The 25,841-nt window shown below is 45.4% G+C and overlaps 1 protein-coding gene across 1 annotated transcript in view; it reads left to right on the plus strand.

Annotated features, from left to right (window-relative positions):
• Positions 1-25,841, plus strand: part of LOC119405289 (ubiquitin carboxyl-terminal hydrolase 24-like) — a 156,659-nt gene that overhangs the window by 45,105 nt on the left and 85,713 nt on the right. The window contains exons 16-23 of the mRNA XM_049419464.1: positions 1,350-1,499; positions 4,138-4,269; positions 7,981-8,092; positions 10,881-10,957; positions 14,478-14,618; positions 16,790-16,843; positions 21,473-21,585; positions 22,173-22,350. Of these exons, the coding sequence (XP_049275421.1) occupies positions 1,350-1,499; positions 4,138-4,269; positions 7,981-8,092; positions 10,881-10,957; positions 14,478-14,618; positions 16,790-16,843; positions 21,473-21,585; positions 22,173-22,350 (957 nt within the window). The remainder of the gene's footprint in view (positions 1-1,349; positions 1,500-4,137; positions 4,270-7,980; positions 8,093-10,880; positions 10,958-14,477; positions 14,619-16,789; positions 16,844-21,472; positions 21,586-22,172; positions 22,351-25,841) is intronic.

Genomic DNA, 25,841 nt, shown 5'->3' on the forward strand with positions numbered 1-25,841 from the left:
TTAACAGGAGTTCCATTTACTGAGAGGGGAACAGCAGTGCAGAATTCAAGTATTAAATTGACAGAGACAGTTGTTACACTTAAGCAGCAGTTCCATTTAAGAGAATTTCGTTTACTGAGAGTCCACTGTATATTGGCATTCTTTAAACCACTGTCTCATTAAGTGTTGAAAGACTACAAGGAACGAAATGTCCCAATAAGAGTGCAAGGAACTAAGTTATATACTGAAGCTGAGGGTCTGACAAAACCTCATCTGGTCAAGACGAAACATTGGTGAAAACATTTGATGGACACCAACATAAGTAAAAAATATTTACTCATGTTTTGGCTCCGGAAACAATATAAGCCTGCGTATTATCTCATGTACTCAACCGCATATAGCCTCATTGCCTTCGTGTTTTGCCCTTCATTGTGAACAAGGCTCCCGTGTGGGAGCCGAAACGTCAATATAAATATTTTTCACCTTGATCGGTGTCCATCAGTGTTTTCACCTAGGTTATATTCTTTGTGAAGAAAATTGTCATGTTGACAGCTCATCTTTTTTCACACTGGTCGTACATGTTGGCTACAACTGAAGTGGTCTACTCATAGATTTTGTCAAAGCATTCTAATGCTGACCACTAGATACCCAAATACAGTAAAAGCTCGTTGATTTGGAAAATCGGATGATTCAGACGTGTTTTCTGGTCCTGGCAACCCTATGTATATTTTAATGGCATCAAACTTGTTAACGTAGTCGTATTTGGCCGCAACCTGGTTAATTTGGATTATCCTTGGAGTTGCCAAGCCCGAATCAACGTAAATGTGCGACGGAAGGGACCGAAAACGGCATTCGTGAACAACCGAAACAGCTGCGCGCCTTCAGAAAGGCATGGTCGCCGTCCACAATCTCACCACAATAGCGCTGTTGCCAACCAAGGCTTCAGCAGCTGTGGCAATCTTGTTTCATTTTCAATGTTACTCGGCACACACGAACTGCGTGGGCGAGCTGCGCCAGCCATTTTTCCCGGCAAAAAGAGTATCGTCCCACGCGCGTGGTGGTGTTGGTGGTGGTGATACATAATATGGGATGGGCTCCGAGCACGTTTCGGCTTAAAACACAGGGGTCTTGAGTCGCGGTCACATTGGGAACGAAGTCGCAAATGGCAAAAATTGGGGCTTTTACACTATTCTTACGAAAAATAATTACTGAATTTAGGCACTCATCAATGAAATGAAAATGCATTCATGTAATGGACACTTGATACTTTCGATAATTTGCCGTTTGGCTAATTCAGACATTTTTTCTGGTCCTGTGTGATCCGAATTAACGAGCTTTTACTGTATGCTATATGTTTATCTACTTCTCAGTTCATCTTCACTGAGCTGAACAGGAGCCACGAAGTTGTCAAGCTGGTCTCAACCAGCCTGGCGACGTGCCACCGCGATGCGGTGAAACTGGCCAACGGCAAGTCAGTACTGCCCCTCGTGCTGGTCGATGGCATCTACTCGCATCAGGAGGTGAGTGGGAAGGTCAATCAATGCAACACGGCTGCAGCAGCAGATGATGTTGTTGTATCTGAGCAAGCTCAGTCTGCAATATAATATTAATAAACTGGAAGATGCAACAAAGCACAAAAATGTAAGGGATGCAAAGTTTCTTTTAAGCATTGGATTAATGTTTTGAACAAGTCATCGCAGACTGCGTGGTATCTTCACTCATTTTGTCGCCATACATGGGTGTTTCGGAAATTTTCTAGTCTGAATTCTTGGTTACTCCTTCGTGGAGGTTTCCATTGAAGGTTACTATAGTCACTCGATTTTTTGGACTCCCTGGGGACTGCAAAATCGTTCGAGGATTCGGGTAGTTAGAAAAAATGAATTCATGGTTTTTTTATCAAGCGATGAAATCGCCACAGCCACGTCCAAAAGAGCTTTAATGCCTGCTAGTACCCTTATCAGGCATTTTGGTGTGCGCCCAGGCTCTCATGAACACATTCGATACCTGCCACGAACCCCGCTTAACTGCGTGCCAACCGTCAGTTGTTAACTTGCGTCTCGTGCCACCAATACCAGCAAAGTGCGAAATAGATTGCGGCTCTCTCTCATGGAGCGTCTGACATGTGGCATCTGCTGCTGCGTGAAGCTGGTCGTTCCTAGTTGTATGCAGCACATCGCCTACTAAGGTCACACAGTCACTGCCGAGGCACTTGCTGTAGCATATGCATGTGTTTGCCGTGGAAGCGTTCATTGTGGCGTGCCCACTCCGTTCCTGACCGCACACGGGCGCGGCAATGACTAGCTGCTTTAGTTAGGGAAGGCAGCATGCCTGTGCAGCACACTTAGCAATTAACAGCGGCGCATTTGGGTTATTGCCTATTAAATGCATACAGTACGCATGCAACTGCGCTAGGCCACATATGCTACCGAGCAGTTAGCTGAATATGCTTATCATAAGGGTTGTCAACGATTAAGTCAGACTGACACATTTTCCGCCTGCTGCCATCACGCCTCCATGCATTTCCGGTGCTTATCGGAAAAGACGTCGTCACACTGCGCTGTGACTGTGGCTCCTTCAGATTTTTTTATGTGCTTCACTCCATCACACTTTGGCATTGAGGCAAAGCTGTCTTTCGGACTGTACTACGGCTGCAAACAGATTAACTCGCGAAAGCACTGATTCGAACCTACGAGATCATAGATGCGGCAGAAGTGGGGGCTTCAGTTAATGCTGCTTTGGACCTGTAAGTTGGGCAGGAAGTCCAAAAAATTGGACGCTGAAGAGTTTCAGCTTGGGATGTGCGAATAGTGAAATTTTATCTCGTTTTGAATTCGAATCGAATAGTGCCGAATAGTGGCCAAAAATATCGAATATCGAATAGTATATTTACGCGAAATATGTACTGCCAGTTACTGCAAGACAAAGGAAAAATCAGGGACGCTACGGTGTGCTGACCGCTTCATTACGCACTTGTTCGGGAGTAGCTTTTGTTTCAGCTTTTATGGGCGTGCAAGCATGTTGATAGAAGAACCGCCATTCCAGTCGGTGCAGCCACTCCTAACCTCCTAACAGAAGGGTTATGGTAGGTAGCTTTTTTTTTTGCCCCTATGGTCGCACAATACGACTCATCTGACAACGGTAATGTTGTGCTTCATTGCCATGGGTGCTCCAGGCTCAAAAATTTTCGGGTGCCCGTTCGCAGCAGCGTTTTAACTGTGCGCCGGAACGATGGGAGTTTCTGAACGAGTGGTGCGGTGCGGCAGTGGCGAGTGCCCAGCATGAACAAATTTTTATATGCATGGCCAATCACCGAGGGTTTCGCAGGCCAAAGTCAGGTCGTTTTAGGCGCTTGCGGCATATGCGACCGAACTACGCAAGAAGTCCGTGCCTTCGTTTTGGGAGCGAAGTTGCGAAGGACTTGACAGTTTTCTCATGTGTTTTTCTACGTGCGGAAATGACATAATCTCCTTTAAGATCAACATGCGCTCGCTTTTGAACCAGGATGTCGGTGAAAGTTTAACGAACGGCAACGTTAGCATTAGTTTTAGCCACCCCACCCTAACCAAGTTGCAGCATTGGCCTTTGTCGCGTTGGATATTCGTCCTGTCGAATTATTCGAAACTTCGAATACTAGCTATTTGAAAGTCGAATCGAAATATTCGATTAGGAATATTTCGATTAGGAACTATTCGATTCGAATCCAAAACTCAAATATTCGCACACCCCTAGTTTCAGCATCCGAAATTTCGGGCGTTCTTATACATTGACGTCTACGGTACTTGTCTTGTGACGGTGCTGTGAAAGCATCCGAATTTTCCAGCATATCTGAAAAATCAGCAGTGGACTGTATTGCCCCATTTATCAGAGAAGCATTGGTGGCAGACCATTTCTTCTCGTTATTTTTCTGTCCAGCTCACATCCTAAACTCATTGCTCTCTTCGTCTTCTTCCATCCTCTGCAGTGTTCTGGTGTGTGACCAATAGTAGGCTACCACAGACGCTCTTCCTCTAGCACACTGTTATCATGAAATCTAACAATTTTCATCAGCGTCACCTTATGGTTGTCCTGTCATAAGAATATTCAGTCACGTGTGTGTAAGCTTGATGACTTGCTGAGTGACACTGCCCTCTCACTTCGTCTCTCCGCTGTTGCCCACAGCACGTCATGACACACCTAGAATTCCTCCAGTTCCTTCTGAAGGATGGATCCCAGTACCTGCCTTGGAATCGGGCCAAGGAAATCTGGGACACGCTAGTCACCAACCCCGACGCCTGTAGCTCAGACCGAGAGGTAAGCCCGAGCTTTTGACCGACACTTTGCAGGCGGTCTTGAGGCAGCAGGCGTTATGATCGTGAACTGTGCTAGCTGCAGTATCAGTTCAGTAAAGTAGCTGCATGTAGAGGAATGTTAGCGTCAGTGACTGGTAGCGTCATTGAACATTACCCCAGGACATTAGCTTCGCGTGCTGACGTTCATTAGCCACCAGAATGTTAGCCATATTAGCTAATGTCTTGAACGCATGGAGCAGGGCTGCGCAAAAACACGGATGAAGAAAGGCAAGTACACATGACAGTGTTTCTTCGTCCATGTTTTTTTCGTACAGCCCTGCTATATGGGTTCAAAAATGCACCATCTAACCCAAACAAAAGCTTTATTGCTAATGTCAATTGGCTTCCAAAATGTTAACTGCATCAAAGCAGTGCCCATTTGCATCACCCTGTAGTCTTCACCTTTTATTAATCTTGTGAATTACAGTATTTTCTCGCATCTAACCCGCACCAAAAAAACGGAAAAATGTGCTTAAAAAGTGGGGGTGCAGTTATATGCGGGAATTTTATGCATGTTTTTTTTTTCTTTTTGTTCAGTTAAAGTTATGGGCGTGCTGTATATGCAGTGGTGGGTTATATGCAAGAAAATATGGTATGCGCTTGCAGTTTAATGCAAGCAAGGCTAAATAAAAAAAACACTTTTTTCTCACTTTTGCCACTGTGACCCAACCATGGGGATTTTCAGTGGGATTGTTAAAGGGACACTAAAGGCAAATAACAATTTATGTCAGAGTGAAAGCCCAATGTATGACAACTTCTAAAACGGCAATATTGTCAACAGAAGTGCCCTACTTACCGAGAATTTAAGCTAAATGTATTACATGATGAGCGCCATGAGTGGGACATTTTCGAAGTGATCCCGATGATGTATGAGTCTGCCTACAATAAATCACTAGTAATCAAACTAGCAGCAATAGAAAAAGAACCTTCCGTGCATCAAAAGACGTAACAAAATGCTGTTTGTTTGTTTCCGTTTGATTCATGGAAAAAAGAACCTCTGTGGCGTTGCCATGGGGAACGGCGCGCATGGTTCAAAGGTTCCGTTTTTGCCGAACTGCACTTCGCCTGGCGCCCTGTTTCGCTCACGCGGTCGCGTCTCAGTGGTATTTTCGGGATCGCGTACTGCCGCGTGTGTTTTGCGCGCTCGTGAAAGTCGCTCCGACATAAAGGTCAACAAAATGCCGCATGCAACGACGCCGGCACTACGAGCCCTCAGCAGCATACAGCGTTCATTGGGGCTCAAGTCGCTGAATTGGAGCCCAACATCGCGAGCCAATAGGTCCGTTCGATTCACCTGCACCAATCGGAACCGGTTCACGGCGGTGCACGAGAAGTTCAGAAATTGTTCAGCAGGAGTTCAGTGGTGCGGGCACGGTGCTTCACTAGAAACGAATGACGAGGTGCCGACATGGTGCAGACCTTATTTTTGTTCGCTTAATTTACGTCGTCCACGTAACGTTGACAGGTGGCAAACCGCACGTGGACAGTCTATGAAGCACAAACACTTTGGCAAAACACGTCTCACGTTAATAAGGTGGGTACAGCGCCTACGTCCGAATGCTGCGTCGTCTGCTCAGCTGCTAGTGCGCACGCGCAAGACTGCACCAAGCCGGCACCGTCAGCATAGAGGGTGCAGGAAAATCGTGAACCAGTGCTGCACCACTCCTGCACCTTTTGAAACAAATGGCGTGGTTCAGAGGCCGCCATTGCTGCACTGCTGAAACGAATGGAAAGGTGCAGCACCTCGTGAACTGGTTCCGGTGGTGCAGGTTAATCGAACGGACCTAATGTCTCGTTGTCAAGTTCTCCGTCCACATCCATTGCGGCGATTGCGGCAAGCTTCGATGGCTTCAATGGCCGTTGTTACTGCTGTGGGTCCCGCTACTTTTGCTCTGCTGCTACTAGTGTCGGCGGCTGCGCAGTAAAGGCGGGCAACGTTGGGCACGGCAGCAGTGACGTATGGAAGTCGGACCTCAGGCGGGTGATTTGAGGTGCGCTAACGCGATGCGGACCACTAAAATGTCATTTTATTTCAAAATAAGCACTTCCTTGGCATAAAAGTACAGTCGAACCCGGGTATATCGAACTCGCCAAAAAACGTTTATTAGTTAGATATATGGCATAATTCGATATAGGCCCGCTATGGGATTTAATGACACAAAGGCACATACAAATAAGAAAAGTACTTTATTAATATGGTGGCTTACTTGCGTGCCCTACTTTGGAACAAAATAGTCCTGGATTTTCTTCTGTTTCAACAACTCCGCTGCCTGCGACGGCACGCACGTCTCCACGTCCAACAAGTCGGAGCAGCCTTGTATATTCACGCAATAGCGCCGGACCAATGCAAGTGCACTAATCACTTCGGAGGATGTAGGCAACGGGCCATCGTCAATTTCCTTATTGCTGTCACTTTGGCTCGTGGTCGGCACAATGTCTGCAACGTATTCCTCACCTTGTAGCTGGCCCATGATGGTGACATCATCGTCCGCACTGACGAACTCGTCGAACGTCGATCCATATGCGGTGGCGACGCCGGACTTCTTCTCACCGCGCTCGACTCGATTTGTGATTTCGAGTTTCGTGGCATCGGCAAATTCTGCCTCTTTGCACAAGCCATGACGACAGCGCGCCAAGAAAGTTCACAGAGCGCCAACAGGCTACACCACCAGTACGGATCACGCTGAGCTCGTGGAAAAGAGGCAGCAGCAGGCACGCAAGCATAAAGAAACAAAAAATGGCGCTCACTTGTACCGCCTCCGCGTCTCAGAGAAAGCGCGACGGCCTCTGATTGGCTGTAAGCGCTGCGAGCATGCCAGGATCATTTTTTGCAGGGGGGTGTTCGGCCGTGCACAGCCAGGTCTAAACCACTTTTTCTAGGGTGGCGCCGGCAGTTTTCCCCGCCACCGCGAGGGAAAGCCAACTTGCTGGGGCACTTTTGAGGCACATGGAGTTTGATATATCGGTTGTCGTTGCTATTTTCGTTCGATGTAACAGTAACTTTTGCTATATATTCTCAATGTAAATTTACCGTGTTTAGAAATTGTTCGATATACGGGATAATTTGATATAAACGGGTTCGATATAGTCGGGCCCGACTGTAGCACGACGAGGTTTCTGGACCGCTATTTCAACAATGAACGTTGACTTAATATTTGCCTTTAGTGTCCCTTTAAGCACTGCTTTCAGACTGAAGAAGGATGCAGTATAGAAGTCTTTTAACTCGCAAATGAATGCGTTTCACGGCCAATTCGGGCTATTACTTCGTGAGAAAGGACTAGGCACAAGGTTATATATAAGCAAAACAGTTCGCTTTAGGTTCTTGGCTAGCTTCCATTATATTATTACAGCGCTGTCTCTAACATATAATTAATAGTGACTTAGCAAAACACAAACCCGTAAAACTGCAAACCAGTCTTCATTTATCAATGAAGTTTGGTTTGCAGTTAAGAGGAGATGGTTGTTACGGAAGGACGTGGTGCATGGAGCTTGGTCTTGCTACATTTCATCTTGAAAACAGTGCAGCAACACGATGACAAAGAAAGATACAACGGGACAGCTCCCGTGCCATTGTATCTTCCTTCATCCTCGTGTTGCTGCGCTGTTTTCAGGATGAACCCTAACCAACTCGCCCAAATGTCTGTTCTGCTAAACTTGTTACGTTTCCTCACAGATGTGCTTCGAGTGGTTTGAAAAGTGCCTTCCAGACCTTGAGCCTGACACCCAGTCACTGCTGTTTCAACACAAGTTGCTCAAGATGGACCCCTCCCAAGTCAGCTCGAAAGGTCGGTCTTCTAGGCTGCCACCAACGGTGTCGAATAGTTTGCCATGAAAAAGGAGTTTTAGAGGTACAATAAAAACAAAAATGAGCTGTATCGGTAATTTACCCATCTACTGTGCCAAAAAGGCCAGTCTTACCCTGAGTAGATGCCTGTTAAGCCATTCAAGATTCAAAAACAAAAAATGGGTGGCGATGCTACTTTGAAAGTTCTGTACCAGCTTGCCATTGTGGCCTAATTAACTTTTTATCAGCAGTATTGTAATAATAATATCTGGGGTTTAACGTCCCAAAACCACGATATGATTATGATAGACGTCGTTGTGGAGGGCTCCGGAAATTTCGACCACCTGGGTACTTTAACATGCACTTAAATCTAAGTACACGGGCCTCAAACATTTTTCCCCTCCACCGGAAATGCAGCCGCCGTGGCCGGGATTTGATCCCGCGACCTTCGGGTCAGTCAGCAGTAGTGTAGTACATTGTATGTATCGATAATCAAGAATTGATTGTGGCCTAATTTGCTTTTTATCGGCAGTACCATAGTACACTGTATGCTAAGATAGCCAAGAATTACAAGAATCCAGGACATTTTACAACCCACACTGATCCATGTATGAAGAGATACATACTACATTGAGATCTACGATGTCCCACAGACACGCAGGCTGTAGGATTTCAGTGCAGAATTAAAAGAATTGAACCTTGACCTTGCTTATCTGTTCTAGTAATCAACCGGTGTACGTGATATTAAACATATGTAGTGTCTTTTAAGGGGGGACACTGCTCTTAAAATTTTTTTCTCATTTCTTGATAATAGTTAGTGAGTTTATGTATATTTGTGCGCTGATTTCAAATATGCAATTACTTTTCTAGTATAACCAGTAGTTCCTAAAATACAAAATATTTCATGTGCCTTTTGGGGAGGCAGATTTTTTTTCAACAAAGAGAGTTACAAAGTAAATCGGCACATCACAGTAACCTGTAATCAGAACTGAGTGCAACGAAACAAAAACAGATGTTCTAAGCCCATTAGAACAAAAGTTACAACATGTTGAACATTCACGAGTGCGTCAATTTCAAGCTGTGATTTCCTTCGTGAATGTTCAACATACCATAACTTTTGTTCTAATGGGCTTAGAACATCAGTTTTTGTTTCATTGCACTCAGTTCTGTTTACAGGTTACTGTGATATGCTGATTTACTTTGCAACTCTTTCTGTTAAAAAAAATTCTTCCCCCCCCAAAAGGCACATGAAATCTATTGTATTTTAAAAACTACCGGTTATACTAGAAAAATAATTGCATATTTGAAATCAGCACACAAATATACATAAACTCGCCAAGTATCACCAAATCGATCAAGACATCGATCAAGAAATGAGAGAAGAATTTTAAGAGCAGTGTCGGGGGGACACTACTTTTTAAATTTTTTTCTCATTTCTTGATCGACTTTGATCATACTTGGTGATTTTATGTAGATTTGTGCACTGATTTGATGTATGCAATTATTTTTCTAGTATAGCCAGTAGTTCTTAAAATACAAAATATTTTATGTGCCTTTTGGGGAGGAAGATTTTTTTTTAACAGAGAGAGTTACAAAGTAAATCAGCACATCACAGTAACCTGTAATCAGAACTGAGTGAAATGCAACAACAAAGATGTTCTAAGCCCATTAGAACAAAAGTTACAATATGTTGAACATTCACGAGTGCGTCAATTTCAAGCTGGGATTTCCTTCGCGAAAGTTCCACATACCGTAACTTTTGTTCTAATGGGCTTAGAACATTTCTTTTTGTTGCATTGCACTCAGTTCTGATTACAGGTTACTGTGATGTGCTGACTTACTTTGTGACTTCCTCTGTTAAAAGAAAATCTTCCTCCCCAAAAGGCACATAAAATATTGTGTATTTTAAGAACTACCGGCTATACTAGAAAAATAATTGCATATTTGAAATGAACACACAATTATACATAAAATCACCAAGTATCATCAAAATCGATCTAGAAGTGAGAAAAAAAAAATTTTAGGAGCAGTGTCCCCCCTGAAACCGGTAATCATTCAAAATTGCTGTAATCTCTCTTCATTGTTCTTACGCTGCGAAAACACTTTCTTTTTCACAATCTTGAGCCATCTTTTTAGAGCTGACCTGTTGCAAGCGCATCAGGCTTTCATTTTATCTTCCCACACCTTTTAAACTTAGGTTTAACACCATAGAGCACCCCTGAACCACTCCGAGTTCACGGAGGAGTGAGTGGTTTTTTTCTCGTTCTCACTACCCTTCCTACAGGTGCTACCTCCTCCTCGCCACTTATTTATTCATAAAACACTTGTACTCTGTCAGAACTAAGTGTTCAGCCTATAATCATTTCGCGCTTTCCGGCTACATGCTGTTATCTCTGCTTGCACAGTTGAAAACGCGTAAAATGAAGTGAAATGAGCCGATATCACTTGATATATTCATACGTGACAAGGCAGAATGGGCGTGTGATAGCATGGCAAAGCAGGGTAGGAGAGAGTTCACGACTATATTTCTCGTATAGGTACCACTCGAGAGCTTATTTCCTCCTGACATAACAGGAATGAATTTCTGCTGTCACGAATTGTGCTGCAAACACGGGAAACACCAGGAGAGAATAACACACTTGTTCTTTATATTTTCGGAGTTTGTTTAGGAGCCTTAAATAATCAACTCTTGTTACCCAAAATAAGATGATCTTACCAATTTTAAATGTGAGAGTTTACATGCCAGGCATGTACATATTGCTTACAGGGTTTGGGACTTCTCGTTTCAGCATTTTCATGTTTCAAGACCTACTTTGAGCACGTCAACATCCACGAGAGTAAGCTCAAGAAGCGACCTGGTGTCTTGGTCAGTTCTGGTTTTGCTTTGTTTCGTTCTCTAGTTCAACGAAATTTTGTATTTTGGGCTCACTTTCTACACAGCATACTTTTTGAGTAAAAGCATTGTGGACGTACACTCAAACCTCGTTATAACGAAGTTGAAGGGGAGCCGCAATTATTTCGTTATATCCATTATTTCGTTATATCAATTATAACAGTTTACGGCAATGTATGCTCAGATGGGCGCACACCTATAAGCATGCAAAGAAGGAAACCGCCTCGCGGCCCGATGTACCGCTACGCGACCACGCATGCGACGGAAAATAAACAGAAGACAAATATTTTGCTTGCTCAAAACGCACACTGGCTATTTTATTGTCCGCTAGACCTAACCGAAAAAAAGTCCGTGATGCTCCTTTGTTTCGGACATCGCAAGCGATGGATTTCCTTTTCAGCGGTGGCCATCGCGTTCATGCCATTCTCGCCGTCGTCATGGGCGCCGAAGAAACTACGTAGCAGGTCGACTGCATCGAGCGCCTGCGACGACGTTGGCACATCGAACGTGTGTGCATGGGAAACCACGGCGTCTTCGTCGTCGCTTGCGTCGGTTCGTCCGGTGACATCTGCGACGATAGCATCGTCGGTCGGCTCCTCCGTAGTGACCGCGTCGGCATCAGCGTTAACATAATCGTAGAAAGAGTCATCTGCCGCAACAACACCGGCGTCACTGAGTGCCTTCCACGACGCTTCAACCATATTTTCATCTACAGCAGTCCCGTCACCTTCGGCACTAGTGGAGTCGCACGTGGCCACTTCGCACAAGGCATGCCTGAAACAGTTGCCTATTGTGCTAGCGGAAACGCTTGTCCACGCGGCTTGCAGCATTTCGATAGCCATGTACAAGTCCACTTTTGTTTCTCGCCGCAAACTCATGTTGAGGAGCACGCGATCAACCAAACGTTTGCGGTAGCCTGCCTTAAAAGACATAATTATCCCTTGATCAAGCGGCTGGATGAGGGAAGTACAGTTGGGCGGCAAAAACAAAAGTTAAATATTGCGAAGTGCAACAGTTGTGTGGTGGGCTGTGCAATTGTCCAGTATTAAGCACACCTTACGGTTCTGCTTACGCAGTTCCTCGTCCCAATTCTGCAGCCATTCCGCAAAGATGTCTCGTGTCATCCACGCTTTGCGATTTGAGACATATCGGACCTTCAGATTTTGCTTCCCTTTGAAGCATCGAGGTGATGCGCTTTTGCCGATCACGAACGCCGGCATCTTCTCCGATCCATCCATGTTCGCGCAAAGCAGCACAGTAATTCTTTGCTTGCTGTGCTTGCCGCCGTGGCATAGCTCACCTCTGAGTGATAGAGTTTTGTTCGGGAGCATTTGAAAAAAGAGCCCAGTCTCATCGGCATTAAAATGTCCTTACGGGCGTATTTTTCTTCCAAAGGTTGAAAACTTTCTTTCACCCACGCCGCTGCAGACTCGGCATCAACGGAACGAGACTCGCCCACTACTGTTCTGCCAACGATGTCATGCCTTTCCTTAAAGCGCTGTAGCCAGCCAGCACTGGCAACGAAATTATCGTGGCCCATTATGCAGGCAAAATCCCTTGCCTTCCTCTGCAAAATTTCGCCACTTACTGTCACATTCGCAGCTCTAGCATTTAAGAACCATTTGTAGACAGCATCTTCGACAGGCTTGAACGCCGCAGTTCGCAGCTTCTTGCGGCTGCCTTTCACACCGTGGGTAACGGCATTTGTAATTGCCTCACGGCTGGCGAGAATGGTAGACAATGTGCTCACCGCAATGCCGAAGTCTTGGGCCACCCGAGATTTCTTCGTCCCCGACTCGACAGCCTTTACAATGGCTACCTTTTGCTCTAACGATATAGTTTTTCGTTTGCGCTTTCCAGAGCCTTCATCCATGGCGACGTGACCGTACACAGGCGACCGCACTTAGCAGAGGTCCGTCGTCGAAAAGCACGTGTACAGTGGCACTGTACAAACACGCTGACAACACTCGCGCGACAAACCACGACTGCGCAGGAGGGAGCCAGGCCTGGCGCGAATATGACCGTACACAGGCGACCGCACTTAGCAGAGGTCCGTCGTCGAAAAGCACGTGTACTGTGGCACTGTACAAACACGCTGACAACACTCGCGCGACAAACCACGACTGCGCAGGAGGGAGCCAGGCCACTGGCCAGGCCAGCCAGGCCTGGCGCGAACCGGTTCTTGAAAGAGAGGGAAACTGGGGAAACCACCTTGCCCCGCTTCTCTCAGTCACGTGGCCCGCCCGAGCGCTCGCTCCCGCTGGCTGGGCGAGGAGGATAGCATTCACCGCCGCGCGTGGCGTGGCTGGTCGACGCGGGAGTTTTGAAAGAGCCGCGCCGAACGAGTGTCAAACTCCGCAGAAAACGATATACTTAACGCATTGTGGTCGGGTTTTTTTCATTTTGATAGATTAATATAGTTCGTTATATCCATTTACCGGTCAATTTTACTTCGTTACAACGAGGTTTAATATGCATGGTTCTCAATGGAGTTTTCAAGGGGAATTTCATTGACTTCGTTATATCCATTATTTCGTTATATCCCGTTACGTTATAACGAGGTTTGAGTGTATATTTGGTGCCGCCCAAACTTTCTTTGAGTACTTATAAACAAAGTGATTTGGACGTAGCAGAAAGAGTAAACATTCACTGATTTGATAAAAATATAAGAGGTACTACTGTTGTGAAGTGTTCATGGAACCACTCTGAAAGACAGGCAGAATTTTGATAAGGAGCTAATATTTTAATTTTCTGAATAGCTGTGATTATCACTGGTGGGTATCAATACAGAATCACTGTACAAACTATTGGAATAACTGAAGAGATGAACTTAACTATCCTTGCAATAAAAGTTTACATCACAAAAAATTAAGCTACTTAAAATCTGAGCATCGATTTTCATATTTATCATTTAAATTGTTTAAAGCACCAGCTGTTCTGAACGTGTAACCTTCGCATAGCCGCGGTATTTCCCAAAAGCTTTTTTTTTTTTTTTTTGCGAAAAAGGGTGGCATCGTCTTACTGTGTGTGCTTAGGTGAAGCAAACAGCACATAGAGAGCTCTTTCCTAGGCATTTCAACTATAAACAGCAGCAGAGGGACTCTAATGTCCTTCTAAATTAAAACTTTTGCAGCTGAAAAAAAAAATTATACTGGTCCAGGTATTTTAACCTGGTACCACCACATTTCTGGGGCAGTCGCTGCGCTGTTTGAGCTACATAGCAGACTGAAAAACGGGATCTTGTGTTCAGGGATGGAACCTGGGACTATTAGATTTCTAGGGTAGTTACCATGCTGCTTGAGCTATTTTAAATAGCACAGTAGAATAGCAGAGTAGCAGAAAGATAGCTCGAAGCACAGAAAACTTGAAACAAAGATGCAGTGCTATAATAATTCCACGATCATTCGTTTAACTTATTTTGTATCAAGCATTAGTCTCTGTGTTTGTCAAAGATGCAAACCCTTCAAGCTTCTTGTTATTGTTGATCTCACAGATAGTGGAGAAGCTGGAACTGTCAGGGATCGACTTTCTGTGGCAGATTTCGCTGGCCGCGCCCGAGGAGGAGATTGCCGAGATGGCCATCGACTTCATCCTCGACCTCTCCTACAAGTTCCTCTCCCCTAGGCTCAAAAAGGTGCGCCCGGTGCAATTCTGGCAGCGTGATTTCGTAACTTTAATCTCTCCGACTAACGAAGCATACAGTGTGTACTTGTAGAGTATATTGTTGCGTTATTGTAATAAAGAAGTGAGCAGCCAAAGTGATTGTAAAAGAATAAACTTTGAACATGTGGCCAGAAAAAGTGAGCAACGATGAAAACGTGTTGGTCGCATCAAATGTGGAGGTTGTCGAAATATGTACAGTCGAACCTCGATATATCGAACGGCACGGCGGTCGCGAAATAGTTCGATATATCCAGAATTCGATATAAAAAATCACGTAAAACATGCGTCAAGAACTTGTGGAAAACAACCAACGAACCAATCGTGGTGCAGTAAATACTCACTTGAAGATTCAAAGTATTTATTGTGTTGGCTTAAAATACTGAAAAAGAGTAGCCTGCTTTTTGTTGGCAATGGCGTGTTTGACGACTGCGTCCACAAGTGAAAGGCCGGTGCCTTCAATCGCGCTGCAGTGGCGGCGCGCAAGGGCCAAAGCGGCTACGACCTCAGCTGATGTCGGGAGCGGGGCACCATCAGCGCTTGCGGGATCCACCTCGGTAGCGTCTTCATTCGGCTGCTCAGCGGTAGCTTCGGCGACAATCTCTACATCCGTTAGCTCCGCCGTTGTACCAGTGCTGTCGTCACCTCCAACGAAGTCTTCGATGCACATGCTTTGCGGCTCCGCACCAACAAAGCTCTCCAGCTTGCTCCACGTTTCGGCGAGCTCGCCTTCTTCATCTGCGCATGCAAACCCAGCTTCCTCGGATTCTTCCACTGATGCTTCGTCAGTGTGTCCACCGAAGCCCGCGTGCTGACTCTTCTCGGCCTTGGCCTTTATGTCGGCTTTGTTTTTGAGCAGAGTACTCAATGTGCTCCTTGGTATGCCTAACCCGTCCGCGACGCTCGACTTCTTCTCACCATTCTCAACGCTCTGGATTGCTTCCAGTTTTGCTGCAAAAGTCAGGGTCGTCCGTTTCTTCGCGTCTGCAGCCATCGCTACACACACCACAACGCGCGGCAGGCCTAACACACGAGCACAACAACGACCGATGCGACGGATGCCTGGCGATACTATCAAGGAGGAGCTGGTGCAACAAGTGCAGTGCGTCGTTGCTGCAAGGCTGCGGCGTGCGTATGCCGCTACGTTCAAGTGGCGCACTCGGCGCCATCGATGTGTGCAGCAGTCGTAAACGCCCACCGCGCTACCGCTATTTTCGAGAGTTGCGGGAAAGCTTGCCGCCTGTCAACGGAGCGCGGGCGGTTTGGGGTGGCCGAGTTCGATATATCCATTATACGTCAAACTTCGTTCGAAATAAAAAATTAAAAATGCATGCGATTTCCCACGTGATATAGGAACCGTTCGATATAGGCAATAATTCGATATGTCCGTGTTCGATATATCGAGGTTTGACTGTACTGTCGATCAAACTTGTTGCCTGTATATACATGACGTATTGTACATTTCAGCGTATTCACTGGTGCTCACGTGTGTTCTGGAGTGTACACTCGGCAGCAGAAGTTTATGGGACATGGGCTCCACTATAAATGGGAATTTCTACTCTGTTAGTGCATGATGTTTCTAATCTGGCAGTTTACTGTATAGGTTGCAAGAACTACTGCAGGCTCGAGCATTTCATTTGTGGTAACGTTTCCAGACAGAGTGGGGGCATTGCTTTCTCGAAAATTTTGTGTCCTGCAAACTTTTGTTGGAGTACCTCCCTGCTTGATTGCATCACGTGATCTGATTTGATAGTGATATTTTTGCTATAAGAACAGCAACAACAGTTCGAAAAGTTCTGAGATGAAAAGGTATGCCTTTGCTTAACGATAACTTCATGGCCTTTTTCTTTTTCTTTTTTTTTTTTGTCTGGGAATAACATTTACAGAACAAGCGCAAGTCATTGTGCGAACATCAACGTCTTTTTGTGTGCACTGTGCTGCAATATCACCTGTGACATTTTCTTTTTTCTTTGTGTCGTTATTCAAACAAAAGGAAAAGAGGCTGGGAACACCTCCACTTTTTGCAGTAGTTGCGGTAATGAAGTTATTTTTATGGCCACCCCAACTGACACTCAGCTTGGCAGCGTTCTTTCGTCGCTTGGAAGGCGAGACACTCAGTGCATTTTCATTGTTCTGTTTTTGCAGGACGTTGTATCTCTTCATCATCGCTTCATCAACGAGTGCTACAACAGGCTGAAGGTATTTCCACGCTTTTTCCACAGACTAACCTCCGTGATGTCCGCAGTAAGCTGCTTTCAATTCTCTGATTACTTTGTGGCTGATGACTTGGTCATACAGATTTTATTGCGATAGCAATTATATGGACAGTCTCGGCTGGAAAATGTCCGCCCCCGTCGCCGTCATGCACCGTATATGTATAAGTATGTATATATACAGTGAACTCCCGTTAAGAGGAACTCGGTTAAGACGAATTCTCGCTTATGCCGAACAACACAGGACCGGTTGTTTGGTTCCCCATAGACTCAATGCAAAAAAAATTCGCTTAAGACGAACGGCCCAAGTGTATTCTTCTGTTAAGACGAACTCTCGCGGTGGTCAACAACGCTGGCGATTCTGCGAAACGAACACTGCAGTCTTGGTTGGGCATTCAGGCGACCGAGAAAAAGCACAAAAAAAAAAAGTGCTTTCGGGAGCGGCGCCAGATAAAGGAAAAAGAACGGTCAGCGGATAAAGCCGGCATCCCCCTCACCCCCAGCCTGTGGGTGGGGGAGGTGCGGGCTTTATCGGCAAAGAAAGCAACAAAAAGAGTAGGGGGATTTACAACTTGGACCCCCAAGCCATTGTATTCCCCTCCCGTTCTTCAGTTTCCCAGCTGGAGTACAAAGGAGAACAGAAGAACACAAGAGCTTGGGGCCCCTCCGCCGTGGTCAGAGGGGCAAACGCAAGGGGAGTGGGGAAAAAAAAAAGAAAGCGACAACAGGAACAAAAACGGTCTGTGCATTACAATCGAGTACGAAACCAAAACCACGATCGCCGTCAGAGGGGTCAGGTGCATTGTCATCGCCATCACACAATGGCGGCCGAGCACATGTATTTTGTGGTCAATTCGCGTTGGTTCGCGTAGGACCTGTACGCGTTCTATCTGTTCCCAGTGAAGTGCAAATTGTGATGAGCCATTTTGATTATGGAAGCGCACGACAAAGGGAGGCTATTTTGCACAGTGAATATAGCTGCGTCGTGTCTTTTTCGTGGCGAGGCTTGTGACTGTGAGTAGCCCGATGGGAAATCTTCAGCTGCACGTCGATCAGGAAAAGTTACTACGGGCCGAAAACGGGCAAATATCCGGACCTCGAAGAAAACCTTGCAGACTTTCTTAAGCAACTCAGCGTATAATGACTTTGTTAAGGCAAGAGCACGCGACCGAGGCGTATCCAGAAGTGACCTTAGAGCCAGCAAGACAGGCTCACAGAAGAAAACGAACTGCCAGGACAATAAATTTTACATTCTTTGAAGGAAAATTGTGCTTCTCTCTCTCTCTTTTTTTTGTAATCGTCAACATAGGAGCGTGCTACAGTTTTATCATTAAAATGTGGTAGCAGTATGTACATGATTTTTTTTTATTTTTGAACCCGCGAAATCAGGTGCTCGTACGATTCGTGTAAGTACGCTGCTTGAAGGCATAGTTTTTATCTAGATGAGCCAAATAAATGCTTTTTCTTGTCTTTTTGCCGCCATTGTAGGCCTACTCCATTCAGTGTTTTCAAGTAACATATTTGGATGCACTTGGCATGTTACCATGTCACTTTTTAGGGGCACTTCTGATAAGCCGAACTCCTGATAAGACGAACAGATGACCGTGGCCCCTTCGAGTTCGTCTTAACGGGAGTCTACTGTATATAAAAGCCCCAAAGAAAAATAATTCAGAAAAATGCTTCCGAAGCGCGGAATCGAACCAGGGACCTCTTGCTCCGCAGCGAGTGGCGCTAGCCACTACGCCACGAAACGCAGGTCCTCCTCATAGCTAACGGCGAGCGTTATATACACACCCTTTGCCGCTGGACGGACTCAGAGATGGCCGATGCTGATAAGCGTTTCTTCATTACCAGTGAGATGGCGCTAGGAGCGCGACGAGCGCATTTAAAAGTCGTCGGCGAGCTCGCTCGCTTCTTCTTATATTTGCGCAAGGAGAACCTTGGCCTTCCGCTGTCTGCTCGCGCGGTTTTCTCGTGGTGTGGGCAAGAGGGATGTTTCAAGCTTTAACCGTGATGTCCGCGCTCATGTTACGGAGCGCCGCTAAACGACGCCGCTAAACGAACAAACAGAAGATGAGCGCGAACTATCAAGTGTCACAGCTCGACACATGAAGCACGCTAGTTTCCTTCGCTGCTTCGGCCGCCTTTGTAACAGGAGCGCTGTTCAAACTGAGAGTATCCATTGGCGAGCCTCACTTCGTATAGCATTAGTTTCTTGCTATCGCATTCATTGCTTCACCCTTGCGGCGAAACTGTGATTTTTTTTAAAAAGAAAATGCTCTGAGCCTAATTTCCGGATCTTTTCTTACATGAGAGCAGTGTCTGACTGGTCTTTCTCGTGCTGATGATGTGAATAGTATAGAGGTGCAAAGGAGTGGTTATAAAATAATATCAAAGTAAGTTATCAATCATAAGTTGGGTTTGTGTTTCACAAAAAGTCTGGGCTCGAGGCAAACGTATGAAAAAAAAAAAAGATGGGCGTTTTAATTTCACCTTATAAAAACACTATAAAGGCATGTAGCTATTTACGCTGGACTGATTCGCAGTCTAAAAAAGCATGTGAACGTCAACCTGTGGCTGTTTGTTGCTCCGTTTCAGAAAAGCTGCTGCCATTGGTGTATTGCATGGTGGGCTCTTTGTTAGTCATAAAATTATAAGCCATGTTTAAAAGAATGCCAGCTTTGTGTAGTGGCTTGATTGGAACGTGAACTATCACCGATTTAGTTTATTGTTTTTACGTGTGCTGCTGTAAACCTCAAAATCGGGTCTATTTACTTTTATTTTTTACGCACAGCTGTGGCATCGTAAGTATAAGTGTGCTGAAGCTGGAGCTGCGTGCTCTGCTCAGCGTTATGTCTTTATTAAAGACAACTGGCTGTAGTATAGTTGATTTTGCAACTGCTGTATCTGCTATTTGGTTTCTTGAAGAATTTCTTATATCTGGTGAAAGGCTTGTAGTCAGTGCAGAGTGGTTTGCGTCTTTGCAACAGCATGTGGATTTTACTGGTGCATGGCTAGCAGATAATTTGTATTGTCAGTGCCTTCCCAGCCTCTGCTGAAGCAAACCATGCAAAAAAAGAATATTTCATACTTATTGTTCCACTAATGTACTAATACACACACAATATATGTAAGGCATATCTCGGTCACCGCATAGAACACAAGACTTCGTGCTCTGCTTTGGAAAAGCAACGATGGCCAACCACCATAAGAAAACATGCAGATAGAAACCTGTTCACACATGAAGCCGCATAAATTTAATGGGTATTATGCGCATGTGAGTGGCAGGACAAATGAATACCTCTTGTTCGTTTACTTTTTATCTTTCAACTGCAGCTGCATTACTGAGTCTTTGTGGAGGTCGTGGAAAGAATGGCAGTCTTCACATGGAGCAGAAAGAGCATCGCAAAATAGAACAGAGAGGTCATTAATCCCAAGAATGAAAAAGAAATCAACATGCGCTGCAGCTTACAGTTTATATTGGCCTCTGTTCCAAAGGGAAAGTTACCGCAGCTGCCTTCTCCAGGAAAGACTTAATATGCGAGCGCATGCTTAAGACATTCAGACACAAATAAAATGCAACACGCACTGTAGCCATGATTATGATGATAGTTTTCTAGAAACTCTTTGTGCTAATTGTGCATGCATAATAGAGAGTTTCACTTTGTCCGCAAGTTCCTAGGGGTTAACGGAATACCAAGTTACTGGGGGCAAAAAGGAGAGTTTCCTAGGTGGTGATGCCATACGAAGGCAGAGAGCTGAAACAGACAAACACAGCTATTATTGCGCTTTGCTACTAGTGTAAATTTTCAGCAGGGATGCCATCGTGAACGTGTTGCCCTTCTAAAACTGTTTTGACTGTGAACACTTTTCGAGTGCAAAGCCGTGCCTGTGATTGCGGTTAAGCGAAGCTTCCCAAAAGGCCGCTACCATCACCCCAGAATGCTGTGTACACCAGAATGTTGGTGTTCTGTTAACACTCTTGTGTACACCAGAATACTGGTGTTCTGCTAACACCCTCATGTACACTGGAATACTGGTGTTCTGTTGACACCCTTGTGTACATACACTCTAAGAAAAAGTTGAGTATTTGGGGAGTATTTCTGCTACACAACAATAATCGTCATCCATTGCGCGTACTTTCCTCGCGTTATCATTGCGGTCCCGGCACTTCCCGGTCACGAACGGCGCGCGCATTATCTGCGTGACATAGCGTTCTTGACAGGAAAGTGACGAGAACCGGGTTTTCAAGAAAGGAAGCGCGAGCAAGCCGGATGACGGTTATTGTTGTGTAGCAGAAATACTCCCCAAATACTCGACTTTTTCTTAGAGTAGGAATATTGGTGTTCTGTGAACACCCTTGCTTATACCGGATTACTGGTGTTCTAACACCTTTGTGTACAATGGAATACTGGTGTTATTCTAACACCTTTGTGCACCCTGGAATACTGGTGTTCTGTTAACACCCTTGTGTACATCGGAATACTAGTGTTCTGCTAACACCCTTGTGTACAATGAAATACTAGAGATGCTAAATCTCTCAAACAACGATGTCAAGGCATGTGTGCGATGTGATTTCATTTTAATTAACTGTCTTCTTCTGGATTACACACAGGCAGTGGCTGAAACCATTGGGGACACTGCCATGACGACTGCCGTTTCCAATGCCACCAAGACATTGACCGCAATGGCGGTGTCAGAGGCCATCTCCCTGTCCCTGCCAAAACGGTGAGATTCATTTGCTTTGGTTCAGTGCCAGCAGATTATCGTATTTCTGCGCATGTAGCCCACCCCTGATTATCGCCTTGGCACTGTATTTCAGTTCTCATTTAAAAAAAAGGAAAATCTTTTCACAGAGTTGACATACAAATACCAACTGTCAATTTCTCTATACAAATATACTAATTTTCATACTAAAAAAAAATTTTTTTTCAAGAGTTGCATGTGCTTCTATGAAAAAATGAAGAATCTTCACTGATAGATTCACCTGAATTGCCTAAATTTTTTTTGTGCCGTTTCGCTATTTTAAGGCTGCTTTTTATCATGATATTGCAAAGCAATCTTACCATCTTGTCTCACATATTTGTGTAACAGTTCTTTTTTTGTCCCTAGGACAGGTGTTGCATGGAGCCACCTTTCTGCTAGCTTTGCTGCCATAGCCGACACTGTGATTCTGCTTTTGCTGTTGTGATCACTAACCGAAACTTTTTCTTTTTTGCTTTTCCTACTCCTTCCAACAATGCTTCCAGCTGTAAGTGAGTACCTTTAGTAAACATATGCACTGTATACAATTGGTGAGGATTCTTTTGATGCAGAACAAACCGGTCGCAAAACATCTGCCGTCTATTACACCTGGCGGAGCGGTACATCTCGTCCATCGAGGGCCAGCACTCGGTGCCGAGGGTCATTCTGCCTCACGGCGCGTCTTTCTACGGCTTTCCCGTCACCCTGTGCATCGTCAGCGACACCATCAAGGACAGCGTCAAGATACGGGTGAGCATCGGTCGCTGCTTTACAAACTGAGTTTACCTGCCATGTCCGTGAGGTTTGACTGTCCAGTCCAGTGATGGCATGTTGTGGAATAGATTACATATTGTTGCTGGTCCCCTGCCAGTAAAAAAGTGTTGAGGCATCTTTCATCTCAATACTTGCCATTACGTCAAAGAAATTGCGCGGCGAAAACACGGACAGAAGACGACAAGTACAAACACAGCACAAACACTTGCCATTATTCATAAGGGATGAACCTCTAAAGGAAGGGGTCTGCGTCATGCAAAACTGTTGTCAAAACCTTACGCTGTGGGCTTCTTTGATTGGTTGAATATTTTCTATGGCATTTCAAGGTGTTTGATGGGCAGGGGTGTCTTTGAGCTGAGCGAATTCTCCAGTGCTTTAGTACATGATGACCAAGCACTTGACCGGGAGTGCGCTTGCCGACAACAGCTCAGGCTTGCCTCCCACGGCAGATGCTCTAGAACACGTCTCAAACACGCGGACCTTTCACTAGCGGCCCGTCCCGCACATGACTGTCTTCGTCCCATATATATATACAGTAGAACCCCGCTGATACGTTTTTGAAGGGACCGTAGGAAATAAACGTAAGAGACGGGAAACGTAAGAGCCGAAAAACAGGAAAAACGGCAAAATATTTAGTGGTACAGAATTTTATTTCAATTCTTACGAGCAGCACGAAAATTGGCGCGCTCAGCCGCGATCTAGTCAATGGATAGAAACGCGGAGCTTAGGACGGCCTCATCCACAGAAATGTAATCAACGTATGTGATTTTTTTAACACCAACAGCTGTAGACATGAAAGAACTAAGCACACACAATCACAACCGGCGCGGCGAGTCCGACCGCGAACCGCACGCACGACCATGCGAGCTCCAACCAGCTCAAACTCCTCCCGTTCTCCGACAAATAACGATGATGATGAGTCTACGCCAACGCGATGGCAGAAGTGAATGCCAATCTCGAAGGCCTTGCTTTCGCAAGCAATTACGTCATACACGCCATGTTTGTGCAATACAAATCTCAAAGGCTATGCTTTTGTCAATAGTAAATGCTAATCTCGGAGGCCTTGCTTTTGCGAGCAGTTACGTCATAGACGCCATCTTTGCAATTTGAATCTCGAAGGCCATGCTTTTGTTTGCATCAATTCAAAGATTCTGTTGCTTGCGCCTCTCATGCGGCTAATATTACGGTCAAACGAGGCCAAGCTGCGTGAAAATGCACCATGGCTGCTCTCTTTGGTAGTCACTCGGTCGGCTCCGAGCGCACTTCGCGACGTATCATACGGGAACGGTCCGACAGTTACGACGTAACAGCGGGGTTCCCAATACATTGTATCCTATGGGAGCTATGCCGGGACCAGCGGAAAACGACGTAACAGCCGGGAAAACGCAGCAGTGAGGAACGTAACAGCGGGGTTCCACTGTATTTCTTAATTTTCTCCAGTATGTTAGTCAGCTACAGACGTGTCGAGGCTCAAGCATTCTTTTAGTGAGGCACCCCATGTGGTTGTCATGTGTTGAAACATGGTTGGGAACAAAAACTCCATATTTCAGAATCTGCATTTAGATTTCACTCATGCTGGAGATTGGTGTCAGTAAGCTTCTCGAAACCTGACGTCAAATCCCCTTCGGAAACAACCTAGCACATATGAGATACGGGAAATGCCGCCTTTCAAATAGAAATGTCAACGGGAGGCCGCGCCACCCCCTCTCCCTGTCGTCCTACTTCGCTCCAATCTTCTTCATGGTCTCGGGCCCTTGTGGGAGAGACTAAATTTCGTGACTGCGGCCCGCTAGCTGAGGTGAGTTTGAGACCCCTGCTCTGGAATAAGGCAATCTATGGTTAGACAAAGGGTTCCAAAGGCCTTTTCCAGAAGTGTCTCTGATGAAGGAGTTGGCCTCTCTTTTTGAGATGAGAACACCAAAGTGTAGTCTAGCACCAGGCTACGAGAGAACATCTGTAGCTGTTTGAAATAAGCGTGAGGCTTTCAAGTCAGCCTACATTTCAAGCATGGTACACCTTACATGCGATGCTGATGGCGCATCACAAGGCCACATGCTGTCACTACAGTGTTCAAAATTAATTTTCTCTGCTGGTGGTTGTCAAGCACTTATCCACAATAGCACCTTCAACTTGTTGAGAATTTACCTGGGAGCCCTTAGCAAACTGTTACCATTTTTGACGACATCGCCTTGCAGTTAAATGTACACACAGTAAAAATGTATTCGGCATTTAATGAAGAAACGTGGGCAATATTGTGAAATCAAATCAGGTTTTTTATGATTCAGTAGACTTGTTAAATGTAAGGATGGGCGAATATTTGGGCGTTTCAAATATTCGAACGAATACAGTAAAAGCTCGTTAATTCGACACCCGTTAATTCAGATAATTCGGACGGCTCTATTGGTCCCAGCCAAAGTGCATGTTCATCAGTGGGACCAAAGCTTCGTCAATTCGTCAGAATTCGGCTCCACACCGCTTAATTCGGACAAATGCTGACGGCTGCCGCTACACAAACATGTTGTAAAGCAGCGCTGGCACCACTGGAGTGTAAACGAAACCTGAGTGGCATTGCCATTGTCATCAACTAGTGGGGGCAATCGCAGCATCACTGAATGTTGGCGTCTTCTTTCTTCGCTCCACTGTGCCTCCGATGACATTTTCCCTTGTGTTTTCGTGTCGGCACCGTCTCTTCTTGCAGAGTTCTCTTCCCACAGATGTGACCCTTAGGACTACACCGCGATTGATGATTTTGTTGCCACGACTGGTCTCCTCACCGATCAAAAAATTATTAATGATGTCACGGGCACCCAGGAAGACCGTGGTTCTAATAAAGAGTCATGCGAAGGGATGCAGCCGCGACCTTATCCCACCTCACGGGAAGTCTCCGAGGCGCTTTTGATATTAGAGGACGTTTGCTTGAGCACTTCCGACAGTTTGCGTGCTGTTGGCCATTTGGAACAGTTAAGGAAAATTGTAATGTCTGCCGGAATCTGCGTGAAAACGCAGACGACCATTACAAAATACTTCAGCAAATAAAGGCATGCTTCTCCAACTTGATTTTAAAGGGACACTAAAGAGCAAAACGATTTTTCTCATATTAGTAAAGTACTATTTCACGATACCAAAAACACGACGCTTGCTGCTAGAAGATGCGCAAAAACAAAATGCGGGTGGCGATGCCACCTTGAAGTTTCCGCACCATTCGCCGTGACGTCACATGTTTTGACGGCGCCTGCTAGGGACTACGTAGTTCCTAATCAGTAGAAATGAACTACATTGTCCTCTGAAAGGGCCATAGACTTAACCTTCCAAGTTTGGGGTAATTTTGCTGAACCAATGGCGCCAAAATACGAAAAATTCACTTTGAAATCCGTGACGTCAAGCGGGGAGATTTCGGCGCGAAATTTAAAAACGAAACTTCGAACTTGATATTCTCCTCTATTAATCAGAATTAGAATTTTATTATT

Source organism: Rhipicephalus sanguineus, chromosome 9, assembly GCF_013339695.2.
Source record: "Rhipicephalus sanguineus isolate Rsan-2018 chromosome 9, BIME_Rsan_1.4, whole genome shotgun sequence".
Classification (NCBI taxonomy): domain Eukaryota; kingdom Metazoa; phylum Arthropoda; class Arachnida; order Ixodida; family Ixodidae; genus Rhipicephalus; species Rhipicephalus sanguineus.